The sequence below is a fragment of the Vanacampus margaritifer genome, chromosome 1 (assembly GCF_051991255.1).
Source record: "Vanacampus margaritifer isolate UIUO_Vmar chromosome 1, RoL_Vmar_1.0, whole genome shotgun sequence".
NCBI classification, from domain to species: Eukaryota; Metazoa; Chordata; class Actinopteri; order Syngnathiformes; family Syngnathidae; genus Vanacampus; species Vanacampus margaritifer.
In genome coordinates, this window is record NC_135432.1 from 18720250 (window position 1) to 18743219 (window position 22970).

A 22970-nucleotide genomic window follows, 5' to 3' on the forward strand; every position below is an offset into this window, starting at 1 on the left:
AAAAACTGCTTAAACAGGAACAGATGTAAAGAAATTTTAAATTATATATCAACATCTTAAATCTTTTTTTTTTAGGAAAATGAAACAAATAGCTTGTAATATTTTGATGGAATATATATGCAGGAAGCAGACAAGTGTGATAATAACATCTTAAACAGTGTGAATTATTCTGCAATAAAAACACAAATAAAGGCATTGTTTTTGTTTTGGCTCCAACTGTAGAACCTCGGAGACAGCTGTTAAAGTTCTCATGAACATTTGTACCAAGCTGCTTTTTTTTTCTTACAATGTCCAAATATTTGCGCTTGCATTTAAGTTTGGCATCAAAAGAATGTTGCTAGTCATCATGACATTCGCTGGCTAGAAACTCAGCTGCACTGTGTTTGTTTACTGACTTGTTACAGTAGGTATGTGGCTAGAACCCAAGGCAGTGACATTTCTTGTCCCTTGCCTGTGTGTTCTGTGTGGGAACCTTAAGAATCACCCCATCAAATTTACATAATTTCCCCAGGAATTGATCATTATTGTTTTATTGCATTTCTCTATTGAGTTTGACAACTGTGACTTAAAGGATCGGTCTATGTTTTGTGAGCAACTTTTTTGCTTAGTTATTAAGCAGAATTATGCTAAAAATAACCAACAAATTTAGCCAAACCTTTGATAAAATGATAATGCATGGACCGAGACTGATTAGAATTAAATCTACTTCTTTTCCTTTCGGCTTTTCCCTTCAGGGTTCGCCACAGCGAATCAGTTGCCTCCATCTAACCCTGTCCTCTGCATCTTCTACTACCTTCATGTCCTCTTTAACTACATCCAGAAACCTCCTCTTTGGTCTTCCTCAAGACCTCCTGCCTAGCATTTGGAAACTCAGCATCCTTCTGCCAATATACTCACTATCTCCCCTCTGGACATGTCCAAACCATCTCAGTCTGGCCTCTCTGACTTGATCTCCAAAGCCTCTAACATGTGCTGTCCCTCTGGAGTACTCATTTTTGATTCTATCCATCCTGGTCACTCCCAAAGAGAACCTCAGCATCTTCATCTCTGCCACCTCCAGCTCTGCCTCCTGTCTTTTCCAGACCAAACAACATCGCTGGTCTCACCACCGTTTTATAAACCTTTCCTTTCATTTGAGCTGAAACTCTATCACACATCACATTTGACACTTTTCTCCACCTGTTCCAGCCTGCCTGCACACGCTTCGTCACTTTTTTTTCCAGACTCTATTATAGTATTGACCCTAAATACTTAAACTCCTCCACCTTCTTGGTCTCTTCTCCCTGTAACCTCACTCTTCCACTTGGGTCCCTCCCATTCACACACAGATACTCCATCTTGCTACGGCTAACCTTCATTCCCCTCCTTTTCAGGGCAAACTTCCACACCGCTTTTCCTCCACCTGTTCCTTGCTCTCACTACAGATCACAATGTCATCTGCAAATATCATCGCCCATGGAGATTCCTGTCTAACCTCGTCTGTCATCCGAGCAAGGGGCTCAGAGCTGATCCCTGATGTAGTCCCACCTCCACTTTGAACTCTTTCGTCACACCTACAGCACACCTCACCGCTGTCTTTCAGTCCTCATACATGTCCTGCACCACTTGAACATACTTCTCTGCTACTTCAGACTTCCTCATACAAAACCACAGTTCCTCTCTGGGCACCCTGTCATAAGCTTTCTCCAGATCTACATAGACACAATGCAGCTCCTTCTGACATTCTCTGTACTTCTCCATCAACATCCTCAAAGCAAATACTGCATCTGTGGTACTCTTTTTTTTGGCATGAAACCAGACTGCTGCTCACAAATGTTCACCTCTGCCCTCAGTCTACCTTCAACTACTCTTTCCCATAGCTCCAAGATCCTGTTGAACAACCCAGTCAAGAATTTGAATGCTACCTCTCCTAGACACTTCCATACCTCCACAGGTATATGATCGAGTGCCTTTCCACTCTTCAACCTCTTCAATGCCCTTCTCACTCCGTCCTTACTAATCTTTGCTACTTCCTGGTCCACAACAGTCACCTCTTCTATTCTTCGTTCTCCCTCATTTTCCTCATTTATCAACTCTTCAAAGTACTCTTTCCATCTTCCCATCATTTCTTCAGTCCTGTCAGTGTCCCACTTCTTCTTAGCTAACCTCTTTCTCTGGATCCACTTCTGCACCTCCTCATTCCACCACCAAGTCTCCTTCACCTCCTTTCCTTCCAGATGACACACCAAGGACTGTCCTACCTGTCTCCCTGATCACATTTGCTGTAGTTATCCAGTCATTTGGAAGCACCTCCTGATCATCCGTCTCAACTCCTTCCTGAAAGTCATACAGCACTCTTCCTTTTTCAGCTTCCACCATTTCATCCTCTGCTCTTCCTTTGCCGTCTTTGTCTTCCTCACCACCAGAGTCATCCTACACACTACCATCTAATGCTGTCTGGCTACACTCTCACCTACCGCTACTTTGCAGTCGCTGATCTCCTCCAGATTACACCGTCTACACAAGATGTAGTCTACCCGTGTACTCCTAATTCCACTCTTGGAGGTCACCCTATGTTCCTGCCTCTTCTGGAAGAAAGTACTCACGACAGCAATTTTCATTATTTTTCCACAGTCAACCACCATCTGTCCTTCTGTGTTCCTCTCCTGGATACCAAACTTGCCCATCACCTCCTCATCACCTCTGTTTTCTGCACCAACATGTCCATTGACATCTGCACCAATGACAACTCTCTCACGTTTAGGGATGCTCTCCATCATCTCATCAAGGTCCAACCAAAAGTTCTCCTTCTCCTCCAGCTCACATCCTACCTGTGGCGCATACCCACCAACAACATTGATCGTCACACCTTCGATTCCTAGCTTCAGGCTCATCACTCTGACACTCTTTTTACCTCCAGGATGCTCCTAACAAACTCCTTCTTCACGATAACTCCTACTTCATTTCTCTTCCTATCTACACCATGATAGAACAACTTGAACCCTGCCCCTAACCCTAACTCTGGTCTCCTGAACACACAGTATGTCCACCTTGCTCCTCTGCATCATGTCAACCAGCTCTCTACCTTTTCTTGTCATAGTTCCAACATTCAAAGTCCCCTACTCTCAGTCTTAGACTCTTGGTGTTCCTCTTCTCTTTCTTCCTACAAACACACCTTCCTCCTCTCCATCTTCGACCAACAGTAGTCCAGTTTCCACCAGCATCATGTAGGTCAACAGCACCGATGGCGGTCGTTGTTAACCCGGGCCTCGACCAATCCAGTATGGAAGTCATATATTTGATTTGCATGTTTGATTTGGCCAAAGTTTTGCGTCGGATGCCCTTCCTGACACAACCCTCTGTATTTATCCGGGCTTGTGATCGGCACAAGAAGTCACTGGTTTGTGCCCCCTTGCGGCTACATTTGATTTGAATTAAATAAGTGTATAAAAACATAAACGGTAATGAATTAAAATTGTACAGTTTTGAAAACACAATATGGATAAGAAACATGTTAAGGTATTTGTGTGTGGAAAAGTTGAAAGAAGAAGTTAAGTTTGAAAAGATATTAGGGTGCTAGAGCAAAAGTTGATGTGGATAAACCACAGCATGACAACTCACTTTCCCTCTCCTTACCTTACACCACGGTCCGTCTCATGAAAAGGTCAGATATCCTGCTGGAAAGCTTTAGTCGGCTTTGTGAGAGCCACCAGCATGCACACCAAATCCACACAACGAATGTGTGCGTCTGATGGAGGTGGGGTTTGCTTGACGTGGTGGGCAGACCGGAGAGCATGTTGAGAACTGTTTGTCAGAGGTTGGTCGGCAGATAGATGAGCTGCAGGTCAGGACATGTCCTTGTTACCCTCAAACGCACATAGTCACTCTCCTCTGGAAAATGGTGCGTGTGGGCGTGCATGCTTGCATGTCCCGAATGTAAACTGCTATTTATCCCTTTGGTTTGCTAGTCTCACTCTCACTATAATCACAGCATATTCAAGTACAACAACTGCAATTGCACAAAACAACTGGTTTGTCTAATTGCGTAATCGATGGTCCACTGAAGACGATTTTAGTGGCGTTACCACATCTGGAAGTGTCATCAATTAATGTGGTGATGTGATGACATCACAGTTTTGTCAAAAGACTGAGCCGCAGACATTTAAAGGTATAGGTATTTATTATTAATCATAATGTGTTCCTTTCCTATATTTGTACGCATTTTTAGATAAGGTTATGTCTGATAAATCATTGAACTATTCAGTATTCAATCTTTTTCTCCCTATATACAGTGCACTGTATATTCATAATGATAGAGTAACCCTACCTAAATTCAGTGATCCTCCAGGGAGAGTTTGTTGCAGCTCTGCAAAATCATAACACATTGGTTGCATCTGTCAACTGGCAGTTGAGTAGACCTAAGCATGTCGCGCTACATTAGTGCAGCACGCTAAGCCTGGCTACTTCAATCAAGCCGTATTTACTGTAAAATGAAACAAAGAGCTCCTGTCCTGTGTGTCTACAAGCCCGAGCAGAGTCACTTTTCACCTCCATTGCACAACTCCAGCCATGACTAAGGTTTCGCATTGTGTCAAGTGAAACATAATGCATGCACTGTAAGTGTAACACCTGAAGACTTGAAGGGGCGCGTGAATCTTAGCTTCACAGGATAAGTCAGACTTAAATATACTATAACTATACAGTGTCTTGAATAATTAGCTGTCATTGAGATGTGTTGGGATTAGAACACACATTAAGGTTTTTCACTTGAAGCAATGTAATAGCAGCAGCACATCATATACCGATAATTACATTTTAAAAAGGGAAATACATTTTTCATGTTGCTGCGTCGTATTGCCACAGTACGAAAACAATGGCCGAAATGGTCATAGGGACAAATGCGTGCAGTAAAATGTACTCCAAAAACATGTTTTTCATCAGCGAGGTCAACTATTTCTATTTTTTTACCATTACCAGCTGCATTTTGCAAGAGCAGGTGGTTTGTGTTTTCGTAAACAAGACTGCGCAAAACAAATTCAATCTGGTGCTTTTTAAACAACTACAAAAAAGGTGCTGAATGAGTCGAGCAGGATTCCTTTAAATCTGTTTAAATTGGAGGTGCCATAAGTCCTTCCTCCCCCCTATTGGAGGACTTTCCAACCAATACTAATCTTAGTAGCATGATATGCAACAGTTTATATTACCTCAAGTATCCCACAAGAACCATTAAGCACTATTTTTATCTTCATTGTATAATACTCGGTGCAATAATATAAATCCTGTATATTTTTCCCATACTTATTTGTCTTGTAAACTTTATGTGAATAACTGCAGCTGTCTGCTGGATTGATGGCTGCACAGGGACAATTACGTTTTCTGAGTCTGAATATTATTTATTCTTGTACATTAAAGTTGTTACTCCATTGCTGGTAGTTGATAGAACTGTGTTTTATCCCGATCATGATTATCCAATATGAGTACATTTAGTATTGTTGATAGTCATTCTTTCCAATCATATAAGGATCTGCAACTCTCCGGCTTTCAATAGCAAACACACACACACACACACACACACCCCAAAAAAATGATTTGCCAAAGTTTTCTTAATTCATTCTGAATCCCAGACAGTGAGTGTCTGATGTTGCTGCTGCAACAGATGTTGTCTGAGGTCATCATGGAAATAGAACACTGCACAGCAGGTGTCCCCGCACTCCCCCTTTTGTGCGCAAGGTATCTTTTATCGCTCAATAAGAATGTTTCAATCTCGATTTAAGATTTTGTACTTTTGCATTTCGTTAAATGGCACGTAGACACATTTCTCTGCCGATTCTTTTTTTCTTTTGCCCGCTCCTCTCCCACTTGAAGAGAGGGCTGTAGGTGACCATTACTGAATCTGTTGCTGTATGAATTCAGCACCAACAGACCAGTTCAAGATCAGAAGTTGGCCACTTCCACGGACGCAAGAGGCATCTTCCTGCGGTGATTTATCTCATAAATGGACTCTTGCTTTGTCGTACATTGTATAACAACATATTATGTGTGAAATGTTGCCCACTTGGCATCCATCATAACCTGGTCATCCTGAAAATGGGAATTCCCCCATCTGTGGTCAAATGGCCAGGTTTTGAGTTTTTCTTTGCCCGGTTGGGAGATTTAGATCAGCGGATGTCGCTAAAATGTGTCAGCTGTGGGTTTGTGAAGCTCTTTAAGACACTTTTGTGATTGTGTGTAAGGGTTATGTAAGTAAACTTGACTTTACTAACACTAAATTGCTTTTCTTTCAAACACACACACAAAGCTCATGTTGCATTTCCAAAAGCAAAAATGTAAGTGCAACACAAACAACGCATTGACAAACAGATTGCGTGAAGTGTAATTTGTTAACATTTGAGTTTTAAAAAGTTGTTTACAGGAGCAGCTTACAGTGGATGAACAAAACGTTAACATTATCTCTTAAAACCCACCCCACACAACAATTATTTTGTACCTCGATTTTTGGAGCCTTGTCTTCTTAGCTCTCGCTCCAATTAACAACATTCTGTCCAACTTCTTGCTAACTTGTTTTCCCACCCTCCAGAAAGGAGTACCGACCGGTATACTCACTTCTTGACAGTGGCCGGGGTTATTATAGTTTTGGAATTTTCATTTTAAAAAAATTGTCAGTTTTTATTTCGTTTTGATTTTTGTTTTTTTAAATTTAGTTAAGTCTTAATGAGTTTTCAGGGCGGTTCTGATAGTTTTTATTTATTTATTTTTATTTTTTTTTTTTAATGCTTAGTTTTAGTTTAGTTTTAGTTCGTTACTGTTTAGTTGTTTTTTAAGTGTGTTACTTGTATGCAATATTTAATAAAGACCATGGTAAAATGGAAAAAAGTAACACATTTCTTACCTAGCATTGCATTTCGACTGAGTTAAATTAAAAAACGGTGCACCTTAGATTTTTTGGTCAGTGTTTATACTGTATATATAGCAGAATTTGCTCTAGAATCCTCCACGCTTTTCTTTCAACTCTACTATAAACTTCAGATTTGCATAAGCCTTATCTACTGTGCAAGCAACCATATCATGACGTCTACCGCGATGTATGGTGGTATCAGTCATACATAATAAAGGTACCGGTAATCACATCTGCCTAGTGACAAATCCTGCTTTTTTCCAGAAAGGAAAAGGGTTGGAGTGCATTTACTTATTCAAGTATGTCCCTGTAAACCTTTAATAGTAAAGGTTTGAGGGGGAAAAGTAATCATGGGATGTAAAACTGTCAAATATTAACACAAGTAGAAAGCTTATGAGCTGTACAAGGAAAACATGGGAAATAGAAGAGCAAATTCATGTCAAAGCTTTAGCATTATCTTACCAAGTCACATTAACACAAGGCTGATAAAGCCTAAGTACAGCACACCACTAAAAGCGTACCGTAAATCACTCAATGCGATTTTTATCTGCAATTGTCATCAGATCTGCTTTACTGCAGTGCAGATTTAGTGAAAGCAACAATCCACTCACACATCAATACACAATGAAAAGTTCCATTCCCTCAGAAGTGGATGTTTTGTAGTATGATAAACACAAAATTACAGTTGTGTATAAACCATTGTGCATCCAGTTGAATCTTACCTGGTGGTTTGGCTCCAAGCAGCACACTTCCCACCCACACCATCTACCTTTTACTTGAAACTAACTACTTATGAGTTGCTAGCACTCAAGGGCAAGTGGGGAATATACACTCCAGCTCCTCCCTTCACACATGAAAGCAAAGTTCAACTTCCTGGTAAGCAGAAAGGGTTATTAGGAGTCCCGTACATGTAGATAGATACAGCTAAGGCACACGAGTGGACTTATAATGGGATGCATTATTTGGCAGATACAGTACACCTTGCTGGCTCAGGAACCAATACAGAGGAGACAAAGGAACTGGTTTAGCTACTTTTCAGTCCGATCAGAGCTTTTTAGGAATGAATGAATGGAATGAATGAATGTTCTTAACCTACTTTCACTGATAGGGGAGATTCTTGTGGCACATAGCCAAATAGACACATGATCCTCAGATCAGATACCAGGTAGTAGTCAAGTAGAAAGAACCTTTTGAAATAAACATTATACATGGGTAAAAGTTTGTTTTGTTTTGTTTACTTTACACATATTGTGCTGCACAGGCAAAATGATCAGTGATCATTTATAGCCACTGCGCATTCATGTTTCTATGTAAATGTCAATAATGTAATAATAAGTTCTTACCAGAGATCCAGATGAGGAGTGCATTGCAGCGGTCCAGCAGTAGTCTAATCTAAAGATGTGAAACTAATTTAAAAATAATATATATATATTCCTCATTACTTTTAAAAGAAAGCCGTGATGTAACATTTTAACAAAAGAACTATAAACGATAAGTAATATAATATTGTATACAGTATATACTGTATTAACAATACACGATTGGTATTAATTAGTTTTAATTAAAGGGGAATTATATCAAAGAGGCCCTTGCATCCTTTTCTGTATGTGGCCCTCTCAGGTAAAAGTTTGGACACCCTGGAATTAGGAGTGTAGTTCAGAACATCCACAATGGCAAATTTGCAGGGTTGCATTTTTTCCCAATATTTCACACATTCAAACTACGAAAAGAAGACATCTCAAATGCTACTACCCCACAAGAAGATAATCACTCATTCAAACCATTATTGTTTTGTCTACACACAATGCCTATGTCAAATGACTGAAGGGTTTGTTTACTACCACTACCAGTGCCAAAAAGCTTTGGCTTTTGTCACCAGGCACTTCGTCATGCTAACATCTCTTATAAATGGCATTAAAGGCCATTTGTAAGGATATACAAACATTGTGTGTGTTTTATACTACACTAGAAGCAATTTACCCGAAGGGTGGCAAGTGTGGCTGCAATATCTAGAATAACCAACGAACGGCGCTGTGACCAATTGAACCATAATTTTACCATCTAGTCTGAGGTTTGTTTACATAGCGTCCACTTCCGGTGCGTTTCCGGTCTCCAGTGACATGGTGGCGTCGTAGCAGCAGCAACAGCGCCTGCTTAGAAAAGCAATTGTGTGAAAGTACATAAAGTTCCATAAACGATTTTAGCTGTACTATTAATACAATCAAGTGTTCCCACAAAGACTTATGCACTCGCATCTCTCCGATGTAACTCACGATGCCCCTCGCTCCTGCCAACCAGTCTCAGCTAATTCGAGCCGTTCAGAAGGACGAGTACTATCAAACCTTCCTTAAAAACAGCGCAAATGAAGCCTTTCAAACGCTTGCCGGTGAGTTCATTCCGAATGGTCACAGATATTAAGATAACTTTAGAAAGTGCGGCTGTTTACTTAGTTAAACGTATCTTGGTTAAATCTTAACTTTAGGCAGCAGAGTTATTTTTGCCGTGACCGGCAACTCTCCTGCTAGCGTTATTTTTTGCCGTGAACGGGTTTATTTTACCGAGATTACGGTAGGCTGGCCGTGAATGGGTTATTTTCGCGTGATGTGTAGAATGCCATGTTACGGGTTCAATTGTCTTCCAGATTAATTGGCTCCTTATTCCAGTTGTGACCGTTTTATGTTTCGCTACGTGACAGGTTGCAAACTTTGCTCTTTAAAACTTTATTGGCTTTATTGAAACGTTTCAGAAAAGTAAATACAATAATTTAGGTGGCGGGGACCAAAAAATATGACCAAAATAAATACATTCAAAACGTATGTAACCTGTACAACTCAGTTGATGAAAAAAAAATTAATAACGTTTTGAACTTCTTGGTCATAATTAGACTCTATACAATGGTACAAACACAACACTGCTCCATCCTTACCAAAAGTTAGCACAAGAAAGAAAGAAACTGGCAAGAAATGCCTACTAGAGCATCTGAACTTTTGCAGCATGACATTTGAGCACGGGTGTGCAGACTTTTATATCTATATATTTTTTCCCCTGTAGGATCAAAAAGTTGGCTGGACTGGAGGAAAGAAGTTGAGCTACTTTCAGACATCGCCTACTTTGGTTTAACCACGCTCCTAGGTAGGCTGACCAAACCAATATGAACTGGCTGTGTCTCCACTGCTGTGTGCCTGCTGTGTGGATAAATTTATATTTCAAACTCTGTATAATGCATGTGCAGTGCTTAACAAAATGAGTACACCCTTCTTTATATAGTAAGCTTTAAGCCTTTTTTAAGGTGTTCAGCAATCCTGTACCCTAAAATTGTAATAAGAAAAAGGATGTTAATTTTTTTGTTTTTTTATTGACAATGAAAATTGAAAGAGCAAATGATACACCACCTATATTTAGCGACATTTTGGAAACCTCTAGCTTTTGTATATATAATACATACATACATACATACATACATACGCGGCTAGTGACATTAATTCAAGCTAAGAAACAAACAAGTTTAGCAAAGTCATTTTCAAAACAAAGGAGCCCAGTGGAAGGCAATCATAGAGTCAATTGTGCGGGAAATTTCCAAGACATACTGTAAGTTTATATGTTGTAAGGCACTGATTTATCAATGTGGATGGAATTGGAAAAATGTTTCCAAGATGTTTGGCATGAGGATAAATAAAGCAAATCTAGCAATGGAACGCAAAAACAAAAGGACTGATTTTAAAATAATGTAATATTGATTAAAATCAACATTACATTTTTTGTTGTAAAAAAAAAATGGACATTTGATTGTATGGTCGCTGGTTAGATGGCCCAGCCCTCATTCATCAATTACCGTCCTTTTTAGGTTACCAGACCTTGGGTGAGGAGTATGTCAATATCATCCAAGTTGACCCCAGTAAAAGACGCATCCCCACCCCAGCCAGACGAGGCCTCTTTGTTGTCTGCCATACATTCTTGCCCTACTTCGTGGACAAGCTGTTGGTCTGCCTGGAGAACGAGCTCGAAGGCGCACAGGAGCCGAGCTGCGGTGTCAGACGGCGGCAGGCTGCGCCGGGGCCGTGGAGCCTGGAACTGTGGCTGAGGAGATGCACAAGGAGGGCGGTGGGACTGTTGTCAGAGCCCCAACGAAAAAAGTGTCTGCCAGCAGTGTTTGTCCTCCAGCAGACGCTGACCCTCCTGCACAGATTCCACGTGGCTCTCTTTTACGTCAGCGGCATGTTCTATCAACTGTCCAAGAGGACGTCTGCAATCAGCTATGCAAGTTATTTTAAGTGATCATGTTGTTGAATGACATTCAGAATATTTGAATGTAAATGTTTCACTGTTCACCGGGTACTCCGGTTTCCTCCCACATTCCAAAAACATGCATGGCAGGTTAATTGAACACTCCAAATTGTCCCTAGGTGTGAATGTGAGTGTGGTTGTTCGTCTCTGTGTGCCCTGCGATTGGCTGGCAACCAGTTCAGGGTGTACCCCGCCTACTGCCCGAAGCCAGCTGGGATAGGCTCCAGCACCCCCGCGACCCTAGTGAGGAAAAGCGGCCAAGAAAATGGATGGATGGATGGATGTTTCACTGTCTCAAATAAGGGCTCCATAAGGTGTTTCTCAGTCTGAACCTACAATATACATTATTAGTGACACACTAACGCAGTTCCAAGTGTTGTTGCCTAATTCTCACAGTTAATTGTGTGAATGCTCGTGCGTGTGCAGCTGCGTGTTTCAGGGCCTCGGAGTGATGACGACGGGACCATCAGGAGCAGCTACAGGCTGCTGGGAGCCGTCTCCCTCATCCAGCTGCTCACCACAGTGTGTCTGCAGCTCAACAACTTTAGACAGAGGCAGAGAGCCAGGCAGGAGTGGAAGCTCTACAGGAACCTCACTGGCAGGTGCGGTGATGAAGACGGCCTGCTTCTCACAATCACAGATCGCCTGTTTTCTGAGTTTGGTCATGTGACGTTTGCAACTTTGCAAGCTAAGCCCTGATTGGTTGTTCCCTGAGACCCTGAGCAACTGTAATGTCATTCAATCAACAGCAACGGGGAAAATGGCTGCCCCCTGAGATGGGTGAAAATGGGTAGATTTTGCTGATTAATTTATATTCCACAAACGCAATATTAATCAGAATGCCATGTTTAGACTTGTGAGGGCGCATAGAGTATATAATTATTAGGTGCGCCCAGGATTCTCGCCACTCAGCTCGCTACTACTAAAAGTCCTACTACTACTACTATTGCTAAAAGTACTACATACATGTGTCTTTCCACCTTGCAAGAGTCAGCAGTCCCATTCAAAATTTCCGCGGGAATTTTTCTAGTTATTAAAATTTGATTTTTTGACTTCCTCTTTAAAGTTGCCAATGTTCACTCCGTTCGACACCAAATAAAACAAACTCTTTTACTTTTTCAGTCCACAGCAAACCCCCAAGTCAAGGTCCTCACGCACTCGTTGCATCCTCTGCTTGGAGGAGCGCAGACATCCAACTTCCACCCCCTGCGGACACCTCTTCTGCTGGGAGTGTATCACGGAGTGGTGCAACACCAAGGTAGAGCTCATGTCATCAGAACCATTGTCAAAATCACTTTAAGGGACTTTATGGAACATTGACTTTTGAATATTTTCTATGTAAATAATTAAGTCTCTGGATTGTGTACCCTCCCATCAAGGGTTAAATTACATGCAATGTTACATCACCTATTCATGGATGTTTCGTCATTCTATTTTGTGGCACAAGATGGCGCCAAAGCCCTAAAAGCATAAATTGTTTTCAAGGAAGTATGGTTTAAACTGTAAATGTAGGCAGAAAATTTAGGAATGGTATCAGTTAGGGGTGTGTATCTACCCCGGTAAAGAACCACGCTTCGTACTGATGTCCACAATCGATTTATTCCTCGTCCAACATGGAACAGTTATGGAACACCATGAAAACTAAAAGCAAAGACATTGCACGTATTTACAATCCATATTTACAGTTATTTCTTCTACTCAAATGTCCATGAGCAAACAAAACAAACATACCGTGTGCACCCTGTTAACCTGTAGTAGATAAGTTGTCCATCAAACGATCTTTCGTCTCTTTACAGTGAAGTCTCTCTCTCTCTCTCGCTCTCTCTCTCTCTCTCTCGCTCTCTCTCTTAAATGGTTTAAATTTACAGTCAAATAAGTACACCTACCAAAAATAATAAACTCAAATAATGATTCTCATACTTTTGTTGTCATGGCAACCAATCAAGGGCAATATTAGCGCCAGCTACAGGGTGTGCGATGAGATAAGTTAGTACAATAATGTAGTTTGCATTAATAAATGCTACTCCCTGCAGACTGAAATAAATGTACCGTAAGCATGTTCGTACTTCATACTCTGATGAGTCAGTGTTGTGAGTCTGATACTAAAAGTATTCAACACAGTTAATTTTACATTGATGCTTTGTGTGTATTTTTCATTCTAATCATTCCTTTGTTTATTTGCATAACTTGATACAGGCAGAGTGCCCCCTGTGTCGTGAGAAGTTCCAACCTCACCGTCTCGTGTACCTGAGGAACTACAACTAGAAGAGCATACAGTGCTGGTGGACTCATTTAATTATTTTTGTTGTTGTGATAATTTATCCAAACATTGGCACTTGCAAAGATGTCCACTAAAAGGGATAATTTAAAAGGATTAATAATATTATATTAATATTTATAATGTAGTATAATATAACTTTCTCTGTCTCCAACTATGCATAGCAGATAGCCAGGTATCAAAGATACTTGAAATGACCTTTGTGCCTTTTTCATGAAAAGATGTTAGAATTCCATTTTGATTGCATCAGTCAGTTATACTGAAATAACTTTAATGACAGCATAGAGTATGATTTAGTACATTTAACAATCCACTGATTTGTCCTTATTGAATGAATACAGTAAGTGACCTGTTGAATGGGAATACAGTATCTATAAAATATGCACTGAAAATAAAAGATGTAAAGAGTGAACGAAAGCATGAAAACAAATTGCTATTTTGGAATGCAGCAAGCAAGTCATCGTGGCGTGTGTGCAAGTTGCATTAAAGTTTATTTACTGCAGTCAGTGAACAAGCACTTTTATTTACTGGTATTTTTGCTGAAACTTCACAGTCAATTGTCACTGCAAATTAACACATGCCAATGGGACAAAGCAGCAGATCAGGGAGAAAATAAAATCACTCAACATACACCACACCACACGGTAATCTAGATACAGCCAACAATCGAATTTTTGTTCACAGGAGAAATTGAGCTTAAATTTGGCCAGATTATCGATGTGTGTACTCCATTTAAGAAACATTGTTTATCTACAACAACCATGCAGAGGTTTCTGCAAAGGAAACGTGTAAGTATAGAGGCAAAATACAGTCCTTGGTTTTCCCTAACACAAGGTGCCTTCCTTCTCAGAGACACACATATGAGCACAGACCAGGAATTTTACATCTAAACATGAAGTCTATCTGTGGGTGAACACTTGTTCATGTGTTCACTAATAGCTTCCATTTTGGTTCATCGTTTTTGTTTGTTTTTAAACCTCCTTTTTGTCCTTTATTTATGAAGCAGGCACTGACAGGCAAGAACTTATTCCCAAGCTCCAAGAGGGTGATTAGTGGCTCATTGACCGTGTTTCTACCCTCTCCATAACCACAAGAAGCTTTGATTGTTTTATTGGTTGCTTGTGAAATATTCTCTATGAAACCAGGACATTAAAATAGGTGGGTATGGCTGGCAGAGTGGAGGAGTGAGTGGATAAACGGTACCAAATCACACCGGTGACTAATTGCGCTGAACTCACAGAAGGGAAACATCCATCTATTAGTATAACTTCATCCTGTTCAGGGGTGTGGGAATCTGGAGCCCACCCCAAAAGACAACCAAAGTGGTGGTGCTATCTATCTATCTGTTTATCTGTCTGTCTATCTCTATCTGTCCCCGTCACAGTTTTCTGAAGGCGTCAGCTCTCAACGCGTCACGTTCCAGTCATGACGTCGCCGGGACGCTTTCCGCTTCTGGTTGAGTTGCGCAATCACGTGACAGCCCCTTGTGAGAGCGCAGCGGCAGTGAGAAGACAGGATCCTCTGGATAGGTTCACTCCACCTTTTTTTCCTTTGATCTTGGCAGCAGGTAACGATTCGTTTCTTGAACGCACATTTCGTTTGATTCTTACGTGCGGTACCTCTCAAGCGGATCAAGCAAGTCGGTTTAGCCGCAAATAACTCGTCGAGCTGTATGTCGTCACGGCAGTTTTGCAGTGCGGTTTATGTTCAAAGGCAACTCGCTTGCTCGTGGTTCTTGTTTGCAAACTGTTTAAAAAAAAATCCGGGCATTCAGCCCTTACTCACGTGAACTTCGCCAACACTGAATGTAGAGATGCGATGGCAGAAAACAGTCGAATTTAAGTTTGGGAATTAGCAACATTTTTCCTGTGCTGTAAAAAATGCAGGGCACAAGACTTTGAATTTCAGAGTAACGCAGCTGCATTACAGAAAACGAATAAACACGCACCTGCGCATCAGCGCATTAATACTTGTGATTTACATTTTTAGTTTAGGCTTTGCTCTGGCATATACAATTTTTTTGCAACACCAAATTGAATTGTTAGAAATGTTTTGTTCTTGTTTTTGTGCACATGTTGCACATTAACAAATCTAATTCGCAATCAATAGCCCACATTGTAATATAGTATACTATGATGACATCAGACTCAAGGATTTCTAGTTCTACCAAATGTGGTGAATTGTACTCATTTTAGTTTGACTACTTTGGACTCATGGTAAAAAAAATAATAATAATTAAAGTGAACTTTGACAGCCCTTTGATCTATGACACACTACTATAGTATGATCAAACCTATTTAATAGATTTATATAAATTTTCAAATGATTTGTGATGTCAAGCCCACTTTTTTTTCAAGTAAAAGTAGGGAAAAAATGCTTGCACAGATCTGCTTTAAATGTAAATAAACTGAAATCAACTTGCAATAAGCTTTAGCATGGTGCATTGCAGAGGTACTTTCTTTTTATTTGATTGGTTATACAGTTAACTGTCTGACTTTTATTAAAAGCCTTAAGAAAATCTGTGACTGTTTTACCTTCTAGTTTGTAGGTATGAGATCTGCTTCACTGTTAAGAACAGCAGGCATTCCTATCTTCTTTTTGGAGCTTGTAATGTATATTTTTACAACACGTATTTTTGGGCAGGTAATCTGGTTGTTACGTCACACATCCTGCTCATCGGAATGTGCCTCAGGTGGAAATTTGAATATCCAATCTCGGATTCATTTTCACCAGAGACGAATTTGACAAGGTTTTGGAGTAATGTCAGTTCATACATTTTCCCCATTTCCTTTAGAAAATCACTATGTCTGTGGTGAAGCTGGAGGAGTGTCGAGAGAAGATTCGCACAGAGCTGAACAACATTGTGGACTTCTGGCTGAAATACTCCCATGACAACGTTTATGGGTACAGTATTGGACTCAACCATGCTTGCTACTGAAAACAATTCACTGTTAACCTGACTAGTGATGAAATTGTAGATGTCAGAAAGCCGTGGCCAGTCCTGTTGATTGCAGCCTGCTTCTCGTTCCAGGGGCTTCTTCAATTGTATTGGGAAGGATGGGACGGTTTATGATGAGCTGAAATATGTTTGGTTGCAGGGAAGACAGGTACTATAAATTAGTAGTGGATTTGTGAAGCATGTTAATCTAATCTTGCTCTTTCTCAGGTGTGGATGTACTGTCGCTTGTACAGAACAATGGATCGATTCCACCGGCCGGAAATCCTTGAAGCAGCCAAAACTGGTATGTACACTTATCGAGATCCACAAAACTTGTCTGACCGATGTCGAATGATGTGGAATTTCACAACCACAGTCGCCATATATTCTTCCACTATTTTGTGACTTGGGTTTCTTTCTACATCATCGTTGTCTGTATATTTTGTCACGCTTGACACAATCATTGATAAGTTATCAGAGTGCCATCGATTGGTCGTGATTCACTCAGTGCAGTGGATGTGCTACATCACAGTTTGGAAGAATGTTATTGTTGCTGAAGTTGCTATAAAGGGACAATCTATTACTGTATTTGACATTATTGTTTGGCCAGTAGAAGTCATCACTATCCTTATCAAAGGTCACCATTGCAGACTTGGCATGTTTCTACATTGCATGGTGTTGTGGAACATGCCTCATCATCATGCTGGTTACTGAATGTCAGTGCAGTATAATATCTGATGAAGCATTGAGAAAGCATTGGTTGCTGGATTCCAAAGAAGCAAATCGTCAATGTTCCGTTGCTGTAAGATCCGTTTTGAGATGAGACGCTTACCCATTGGTAAATGTTCGTGTGACGCAGAGCATGTAAATCTTAACATTCATGATACAGTAATGGCCTTATATCTAGAGTCTCAAGTCAGAAGATCAGATGTCAGTATGTCTCAGTATGCAAAACATGGCGTTGTCGTCTGTGTAAAAAAAATAAAAAAATCACAGTTCCGTTTGTACTGTCCAGAATAGAGATTGCACAATGCACCCTTGTACTATCTGCTATCAGCCTTTTTTTTCTTCTTTTTTTTTGTAGGCAAAACGAAAGTTTTAAATTGTTTGCCTGACATTTTGTGGTGTCCTAAATACAAAATGTTAAAGAGTATATCAATCAGTGAGACATATTCACATTCGCACAGTGGATATGAAGTCTGCACACCCCTGTTCAAATGGCAGGTTTTTGCGAAATAAAACAATGAGACCAATGTTTCAAAAACATTTCTACATTTAATATGACCTATAACTTGCACAACTCAACTGAAAATTGATTTTAATCTTTCCAGAGGGGAACAATAAACAAATGAAAAAAACTGGTTGCACAAGTGTCGCTGTATTCAGAATTGACCAATCACATTCAAACTCATGTTAAATAGGAGTAAACATATACTTGACACTATTCAAAATACCTCTGATTAAACCCAAATGACAAGCAGTTAAAAAGATGGATGGATGGATGTTTTAGTATGACTCTTTTTCTTTTCTTTTGTCGCAGAAGGCTGAAGGTTTTGTGTTAACACTGACTGCTATGTAGAATTGCTACAAATTCCCTGATGCACATTTATGACGTGTTTGGGAGATTTTAAGTGTTTTGTCAAAATGTAGTCTGTCTTTAATGTTTTTCTTTGCCTAATAAGACTTCTGTCTAGCCACTCTACATCATAACCCAGAAATAAATCATGAAGAAGATGGGAGATGTTGTCAAATGTACAAAACAGCACCTGCCATAAATTCCTCATTTTTACTTCCCCTCTGTAAAAGCTTTTTTTCTTTCAGTTGACTTGTACAGATGGTAGGTCAAATTTATGGTGGAATAAAAACATTTTAGTGTCATTTTTATACCACAAAAATCTGTCATGATAAACAGGGGTGTGCAGAGTCGACAAGTGTTTGCACTGATGAAACTCGTTTAAAGCTGTTGTGTTCAGTCACTGATTACTATTTTCTCTTCCATGTCAGGAGGGGTGTTCCTCAGGAAGTTTGCTCGTGTTTCCAACGGCAATGGTCACATGAAGTGTGCTTTCTGTTTAACACGAGACGGTAAAGCAGTGAAAGTACAGAGGACCATATTCAGCGAGTGTTTCTACATCATGGCCTTGGACGAGCTGAGCAGAGTCACTGGTGACAAGGACATGCAGGTACAAAGTGGAAAAAAAAAAATACAGATGCCCATCAGCAGTCACGGAATTCAATTATTTTGAGCTTTCATTGTATTTTGCTCTGTTGTTCTCCAAGTGGAAGTATGGATGCCATACTTGCTTTGCGTCTGTTAGGAAACTATCAGTAGGAACTGATTTGAAGATTGTTGGAAATTATATCTGCGGTAGCCCTGAAAAGGTAACAGACCTAACATTTGCTTCCTTTGTCCCTAGCTAGAGGCTGAAAAGATGATGGCGCAGCTCATCTTCTGGGTTCAGGTTGACCCAACAGGTTTGGGTCGACCCATGCTCCCCGGTGACACGCTCACCAACGGCATGGCAGTGCCAATGATGCTAATGTGTCTCGTGCAACAACTCACGGAAGGCCGTGGTCAGGATGCAGTCCTGAAGTACAAGAAGTTGAGCGGCTGGTGTGTGCAGCAGATTCTCCAGCATGTCCAGGTTTGAACAAGCTATCGTGTAATTAATTGCATGTGCTGTGGGTACTGTTGTACCATGCAAAAGGTCTCAGGCCACTCATTGTGGCCAAAGGTAGGATCATCAGGGTCAGTTATTGCACCTATTGGTAGTGTTGTTGTGGATAAACTGCATCCTATAGCTAAGATAGCTAGCTGGGGAGCCTCCTGGGCTGAAAGTTTACTAACACCCTTCGATTTTTGCCATGCGTGAGAGAGTGAAAGGACTGCAGCTAAGTAATGACAGAGGCATTGATACAGCTGACGAGATGGGCCTCATTGGCCGAATAACTGAATTGAATAGTCTATGTATGTAACACACACAACAAAATTATGTATTCTATATACTGTAGTATATTAACTCATTCACTGCCATTGACGGCTATAAACGTCAAAAATTCATTTGAACTATTTCTATTCGTTTAACTTTTTTTCCCACTTTTGTTAACAGGGTTAAAAAAAAAGATTGTACATTTAGAACAGATAGAAAATTTGTGATTAATCGTGAGTTAACTAGTGAAGTCATGCAATTAATTACAATTAAAAAATGTAATTGCCTGACGAGATGATTATTAAAAATTAGGGGCGTCAGGCGATTACATTTTTTTTAATCATCTAGTTAACTCACGATTAATCATGAATTTTATATTTGTTCTAAATGTACAATAAAAAAAATCTAGGTTTTCATACTCTTGTTAACAAAAGTAGAAAAAAATGTTAAACTAATAGAAATAGTTTAAATGATTTTTTGGCGTTTATAACCGTCAACGGCAGTGAATGGGTTAATAAATAAAATTATTGTAAACTGTATTTTCAGTTTGCTTTTGTTATATGTTATTTGTTTAATGATCTTAAACATTAAAGTTGGGGACACTAGTCACAAAAATAAGAATTTGAGAAGAGAGACAATATTTTTTCAGCACACTAGATATTGTTGCTGGCTTCTCATTTTCATGGCATCGTGTCCAAACTGGCAAACATAATGCAAGTGACTCACCGGCCACCACTGATGGGACAAGCTGAAAGTTGCAGCAATAGTCGAAAATATTGTGTTAGGAATGCATGTGTAGTGTCTTTTTTTTCTCCCATGTCTGCTAAATAAAACCCACGTTTATTCTCTTTGTACAGAGAGATGGCACAGCTATCTTAGAGAATGTGTCATCGGATGGGGCAGAGCTGCCAGGTTGTCAAGGTCGGCTGCAGAATCCAGGTAAATGATCCACATTGACCCAGCTCCAGCAAAGTTCTTCTTTTTTTCATTTTTCCTAATATCTTTTCTTTTTTTTTCTCCTTATTCTCCCAACGGCGATTCAGGCCATGCCTTAGAAGCAGGCTGGTTCCTGCTTCAATACGCTAGTCAATGGGGGGACAAGGAGCTGCAGGAGAAAGCCATCAATAAGTTTGTGGAGTTACCCTTTCAATACGGCTGGGATAAAGAACACGGTGGCCTCTTCTACTTCCTGGATGTGGATGGGCGCTGTCCCACACAGGTCAGTCATCACTAACTGGGATTTGATTTGCACTTCATTTTATCCTGCTGCTTACACAAAACATTAGGCCTCACTTAAGGTCAGTGTATTGGAATTACAATTGTAATTTTAAGACAAATGAAATTTGAGTTTGAGTCACCTACAAGCATTAAAAGAACTGCGGAGGTCAAGGAGGAATTCCAAACTGGATACTTTCTTTCCTAATGAGGGCTTTGGCATTTAAATAGACAATGTACACGGATGAGTTGTTACATCATTAAGGCCCGAGCGGCGGTGGTGTGAACTAGCCACCTCAAATAAAGGAGAGTTGAAAATTGTTTGGGGTTTTTTGCTACAAGGGAATAGATGATCATGTATTAATTTTGTTCTTTTAACGTCTGTCTTATTAACTCATTCACTGCCATTGACGGCTATAGACGTCCAAAATTAATTTGAACTGTTTCTATTAGTTTAACATTTGTTTTCACTTTTGTTAACAAGAGTATGAAAACCTAGAGGAAAATTATTGTACATTTAAAACAGATATAAAATTTGTGATTAATGGTGAGTTCACTAATTAGAATTACAAATTTTAATCGCCTGACACCCCACATTTTTAATAATCTTTTCTTTAAAAAAAAAAATCTAAATAAAATAAAATATATATATTTTTAAATGTCTAGGTTTTCATACTCTTGTTAACAAAAGTGTGTGTGTGGGGGGGGGGGGAGTTAAACTAATGGAAATGGTTCAAATGATTTTTTGACCTTTATAGCAGTGAATGACTTAAATAAGGCTTGGATTTGTTTGTTGCGCGATCATAAGTCTGATCTTTTGATGCATTTGAGCAGTTGGAGTGGAGTATGAAACTGTGGTGGCCTCATTGTGAGGCTCTCATTGCCTTCCTCATGGCGTACAGCCAAACCAAACGGCCCGGACTGCTGGAGAGATTCTCTCAAGTTTATGACTACACGTTTACCCATGTAAGTATTGTCTTTTTTCTAAGGGTGATCAATCATACCATATAACTACGTCACGCTATGTTTTAAGCACAGATGTAGTTAGTTAGCTACCTAGTTGACCTTTCTTTAGAGTCATGTTGACTAACTGACCTAATACAGGAGCGTAGACTCAGTTGTCACATCATAAGGATGTGGAGTTTCACTCACTCACTGTCAAAACTGTTTTGCTTTACATGTCTTTAATTGACATGTGCCTGTATGTGTGCAGTTTCCTGATGATCAACACGGGGAATGGTTTGGGTATCTGTCACAAGATGGGAAAGTTGTTCTGGATTTTAAAGGAGGCCCCTTTAAAGGTGAGGTCAATTTTGCTCGGCAGCGTTGTTAAAGGATTTTGTCATTGAAATAAAAATGGATAATTGTGTCTCTTTTCTTTGCAGGGTTCTTCCATGTACCGCGCTGCCTGTATATGTGTGAGCGTATTCTGGATGATCTGTTGAATAACACGGTGTGAACGTAGTGCTCCCCATGTGTTTAATTGGGAGGGATACATCTTTTTAAACATTTAATGCAAATCAAAATGTAATGAATGTATTTTTAAAGCATTGTAGCTGTTTCATGTTACTCATTTTACATATCTCCAGTTGCAGATTAATTATGAAATAAAAAAAACCACTGATGAGTTGATTCTTCACTCTTTTTCTCTTCAGTCTGAGCAGGGAACCGTTTCTTTCTTTCTTTATTTATTTATTTCCTTTTACAACTTATACATCATCTGTGTTGTCCCAGGGCGCCTCATTGACTCCCAGCCATTTTCAGTGAAGCAACCCCCTTCGCTCCCGGCTGTTTTACTGGATTTAACATGGAACCTACCAAAAGAACGATTAGAGTCTCTTCTTTCATCGGGAAAAAAGTATATTTCCATCTGTTTCTGTTTCGCAGCAATTGGCTTAGAATATAGCTAAGTTTCTTAATTATTCACAAATCTGTTTAAAACTGTGGGGAAAAGAGCTTTTTGCAACATGGCCCTGGTTGATCTCTTATACTCTACTTTTGTAATAACTACCAATGCTTCAACCGTTCTCTTCAGTTGCATCAAAGCCTTCTGTATGCTCTATAGCATAAAAAAACAAATACGTTTTTGGGAGCAAATTAGTTAACTGAGTTTGACATTTTCTCCCCAATGCTGTTTCATTGCAGATCTTAGCAAAAATTTCTAGATGGTTACTCTGAAATATCTCCACTATCGCTACTATTGGACCACTGCAACAATATGCACATTGAACGCGTTTGTAGATACCACACTTCTAATCTGAAAACATGTCAGTTTTTCACCTGAAGTGCACGGGTTATAGGTTACATTAACGGTGGACAAAGTTTTGAAATGATTTATTTAGGTCTCATTGTTTGACTCCACAAAAACATGGACCATGGTGTTTAGCCGTTTTCAGTATATCCACTACATATGGACAGTAAACAAAATAATATCTGAAATATAAAAACGAA

General features: G+C 39.8%; 3 protein-coding genes across 5 annotated transcripts in view; 2 read left to right on the plus strand and 1 right to left on the minus strand.

Moving 5' to 3' along the window:
* Positions 1-3696, minus strand: part of plch2a (phospholipase C, eta 2a) — a 145007-nt gene extending 141311 nt beyond the window's left edge. The window contains exon 1 of the mRNA XM_077579892.1: positions 3616-3696. The gene's annotated coding sequence lies outside the window, so the exon portion shown is untranslated. The remainder of the gene's footprint in view (positions 1-3615) is intronic.
* A 5283-nt stretch (positions 3697-8979) lies between these two features.
* Positions 8980-14966, plus strand: pex10 (peroxisomal biogenesis factor 10). 2 transcript variants are annotated; one of them, XM_077579952.1, is made up of 7 exons: positions 8980-9260; positions 9926-10006; positions 10719-11131; positions 11585-11760; positions 12281-12416; positions 13355-13440; positions 14821-14966. In XM_077579952.1, exons 1-6 carry the CDS (start codon positions 9149-9151, stop codon positions 13421-13423), a joined length of 987 nt encoding a protein of 328 aa, XP_077436078.1. In that variant the 5' UTR covers positions 8980-9148; the 3' UTR covers positions 13424-13440; positions 14821-14966. The 2 variants fall into 2 exon arrangements, with proteins under 2 accessions (XP_077436078.1, XP_077436072.1); XM_077579946.1 differs by lacking the exon at positions 14821-14966 and having other exon boundaries at positions 13355-13938.
* renbp (renin binding protein) lies at positions 14861-22151 on the plus strand. 2 transcript variants are annotated; one of them, XM_077579937.1, is made up of 12 exons: positions 14908-15003; positions 16080-16128; positions 16231-16340; positions 16468-16543; positions 16603-16678; positions 18379-18557; positions 18792-19019; positions 20162-20243; positions 20348-20523; positions 21354-21485; positions 21733-21820; positions 21905-22151. In XM_077579937.1, exons 3-12 carry the CDS (start codon positions 16240-16242, stop codon positions 21976-21978), a joined length of 1212 nt encoding a protein of 403 aa, XP_077436063.1. In that variant the 5' UTR covers positions 14908-15003; positions 16080-16128; positions 16231-16239; the 3' UTR covers positions 21979-22151. The 2 variants fall into 2 exon arrangements, with proteins under 2 accessions (XP_077436055.1, XP_077436063.1); XM_077579929.1 differs by lacking the exon at positions 16080-16128 and having other exon boundaries at positions 14861-15003.
* The last annotated feature ends 819 nt before the right edge of the window (positions 22152-22970 follow it).

Coding starts and splice junctions, on each gene's coding strand:
- renbp (XM_077579929.1), top strand. CDS start 16,240: ATGTCTGTGGTGAAGCTGGAGGAGTGTCGAGAGAAGATTCGCACAGAG. Junction 20,244..20,347: donor AGGTCGGCTGCAGAATCCAG/GTAAATGATCCA, acceptor ACGGCGATTCAG/GCCATGCCTTAGAAGCAGGC. Junction 20,524..21,353: donor ATGGGCGCTGTCCCACACAG/GTCAGTCATCAC, acceptor GCATTTGAGCAG/TTGGAGTGGAGTATGAAACT.
- pex10 (XM_077579952.1), top strand. CDS start 9,149: ATGCCCCTCGCTCCTGCCAACCAGTCTCAGCTAATTCGAGCCGTTCAG. Junction 11,761..12,280: donor TACAGGAACCTCACTGGCAG/GTGCGGTGATGA, acceptor TTACTTTTTCAG/TCCACAGCAAACCCCCAAGT. Junction 12,417..13,354: donor CGGAGTGGTGCAACACCAAG/GTAGAGCTCATG, acceptor AACTTGATACAG/GCAGAGTGCCCCCTGTGTCG.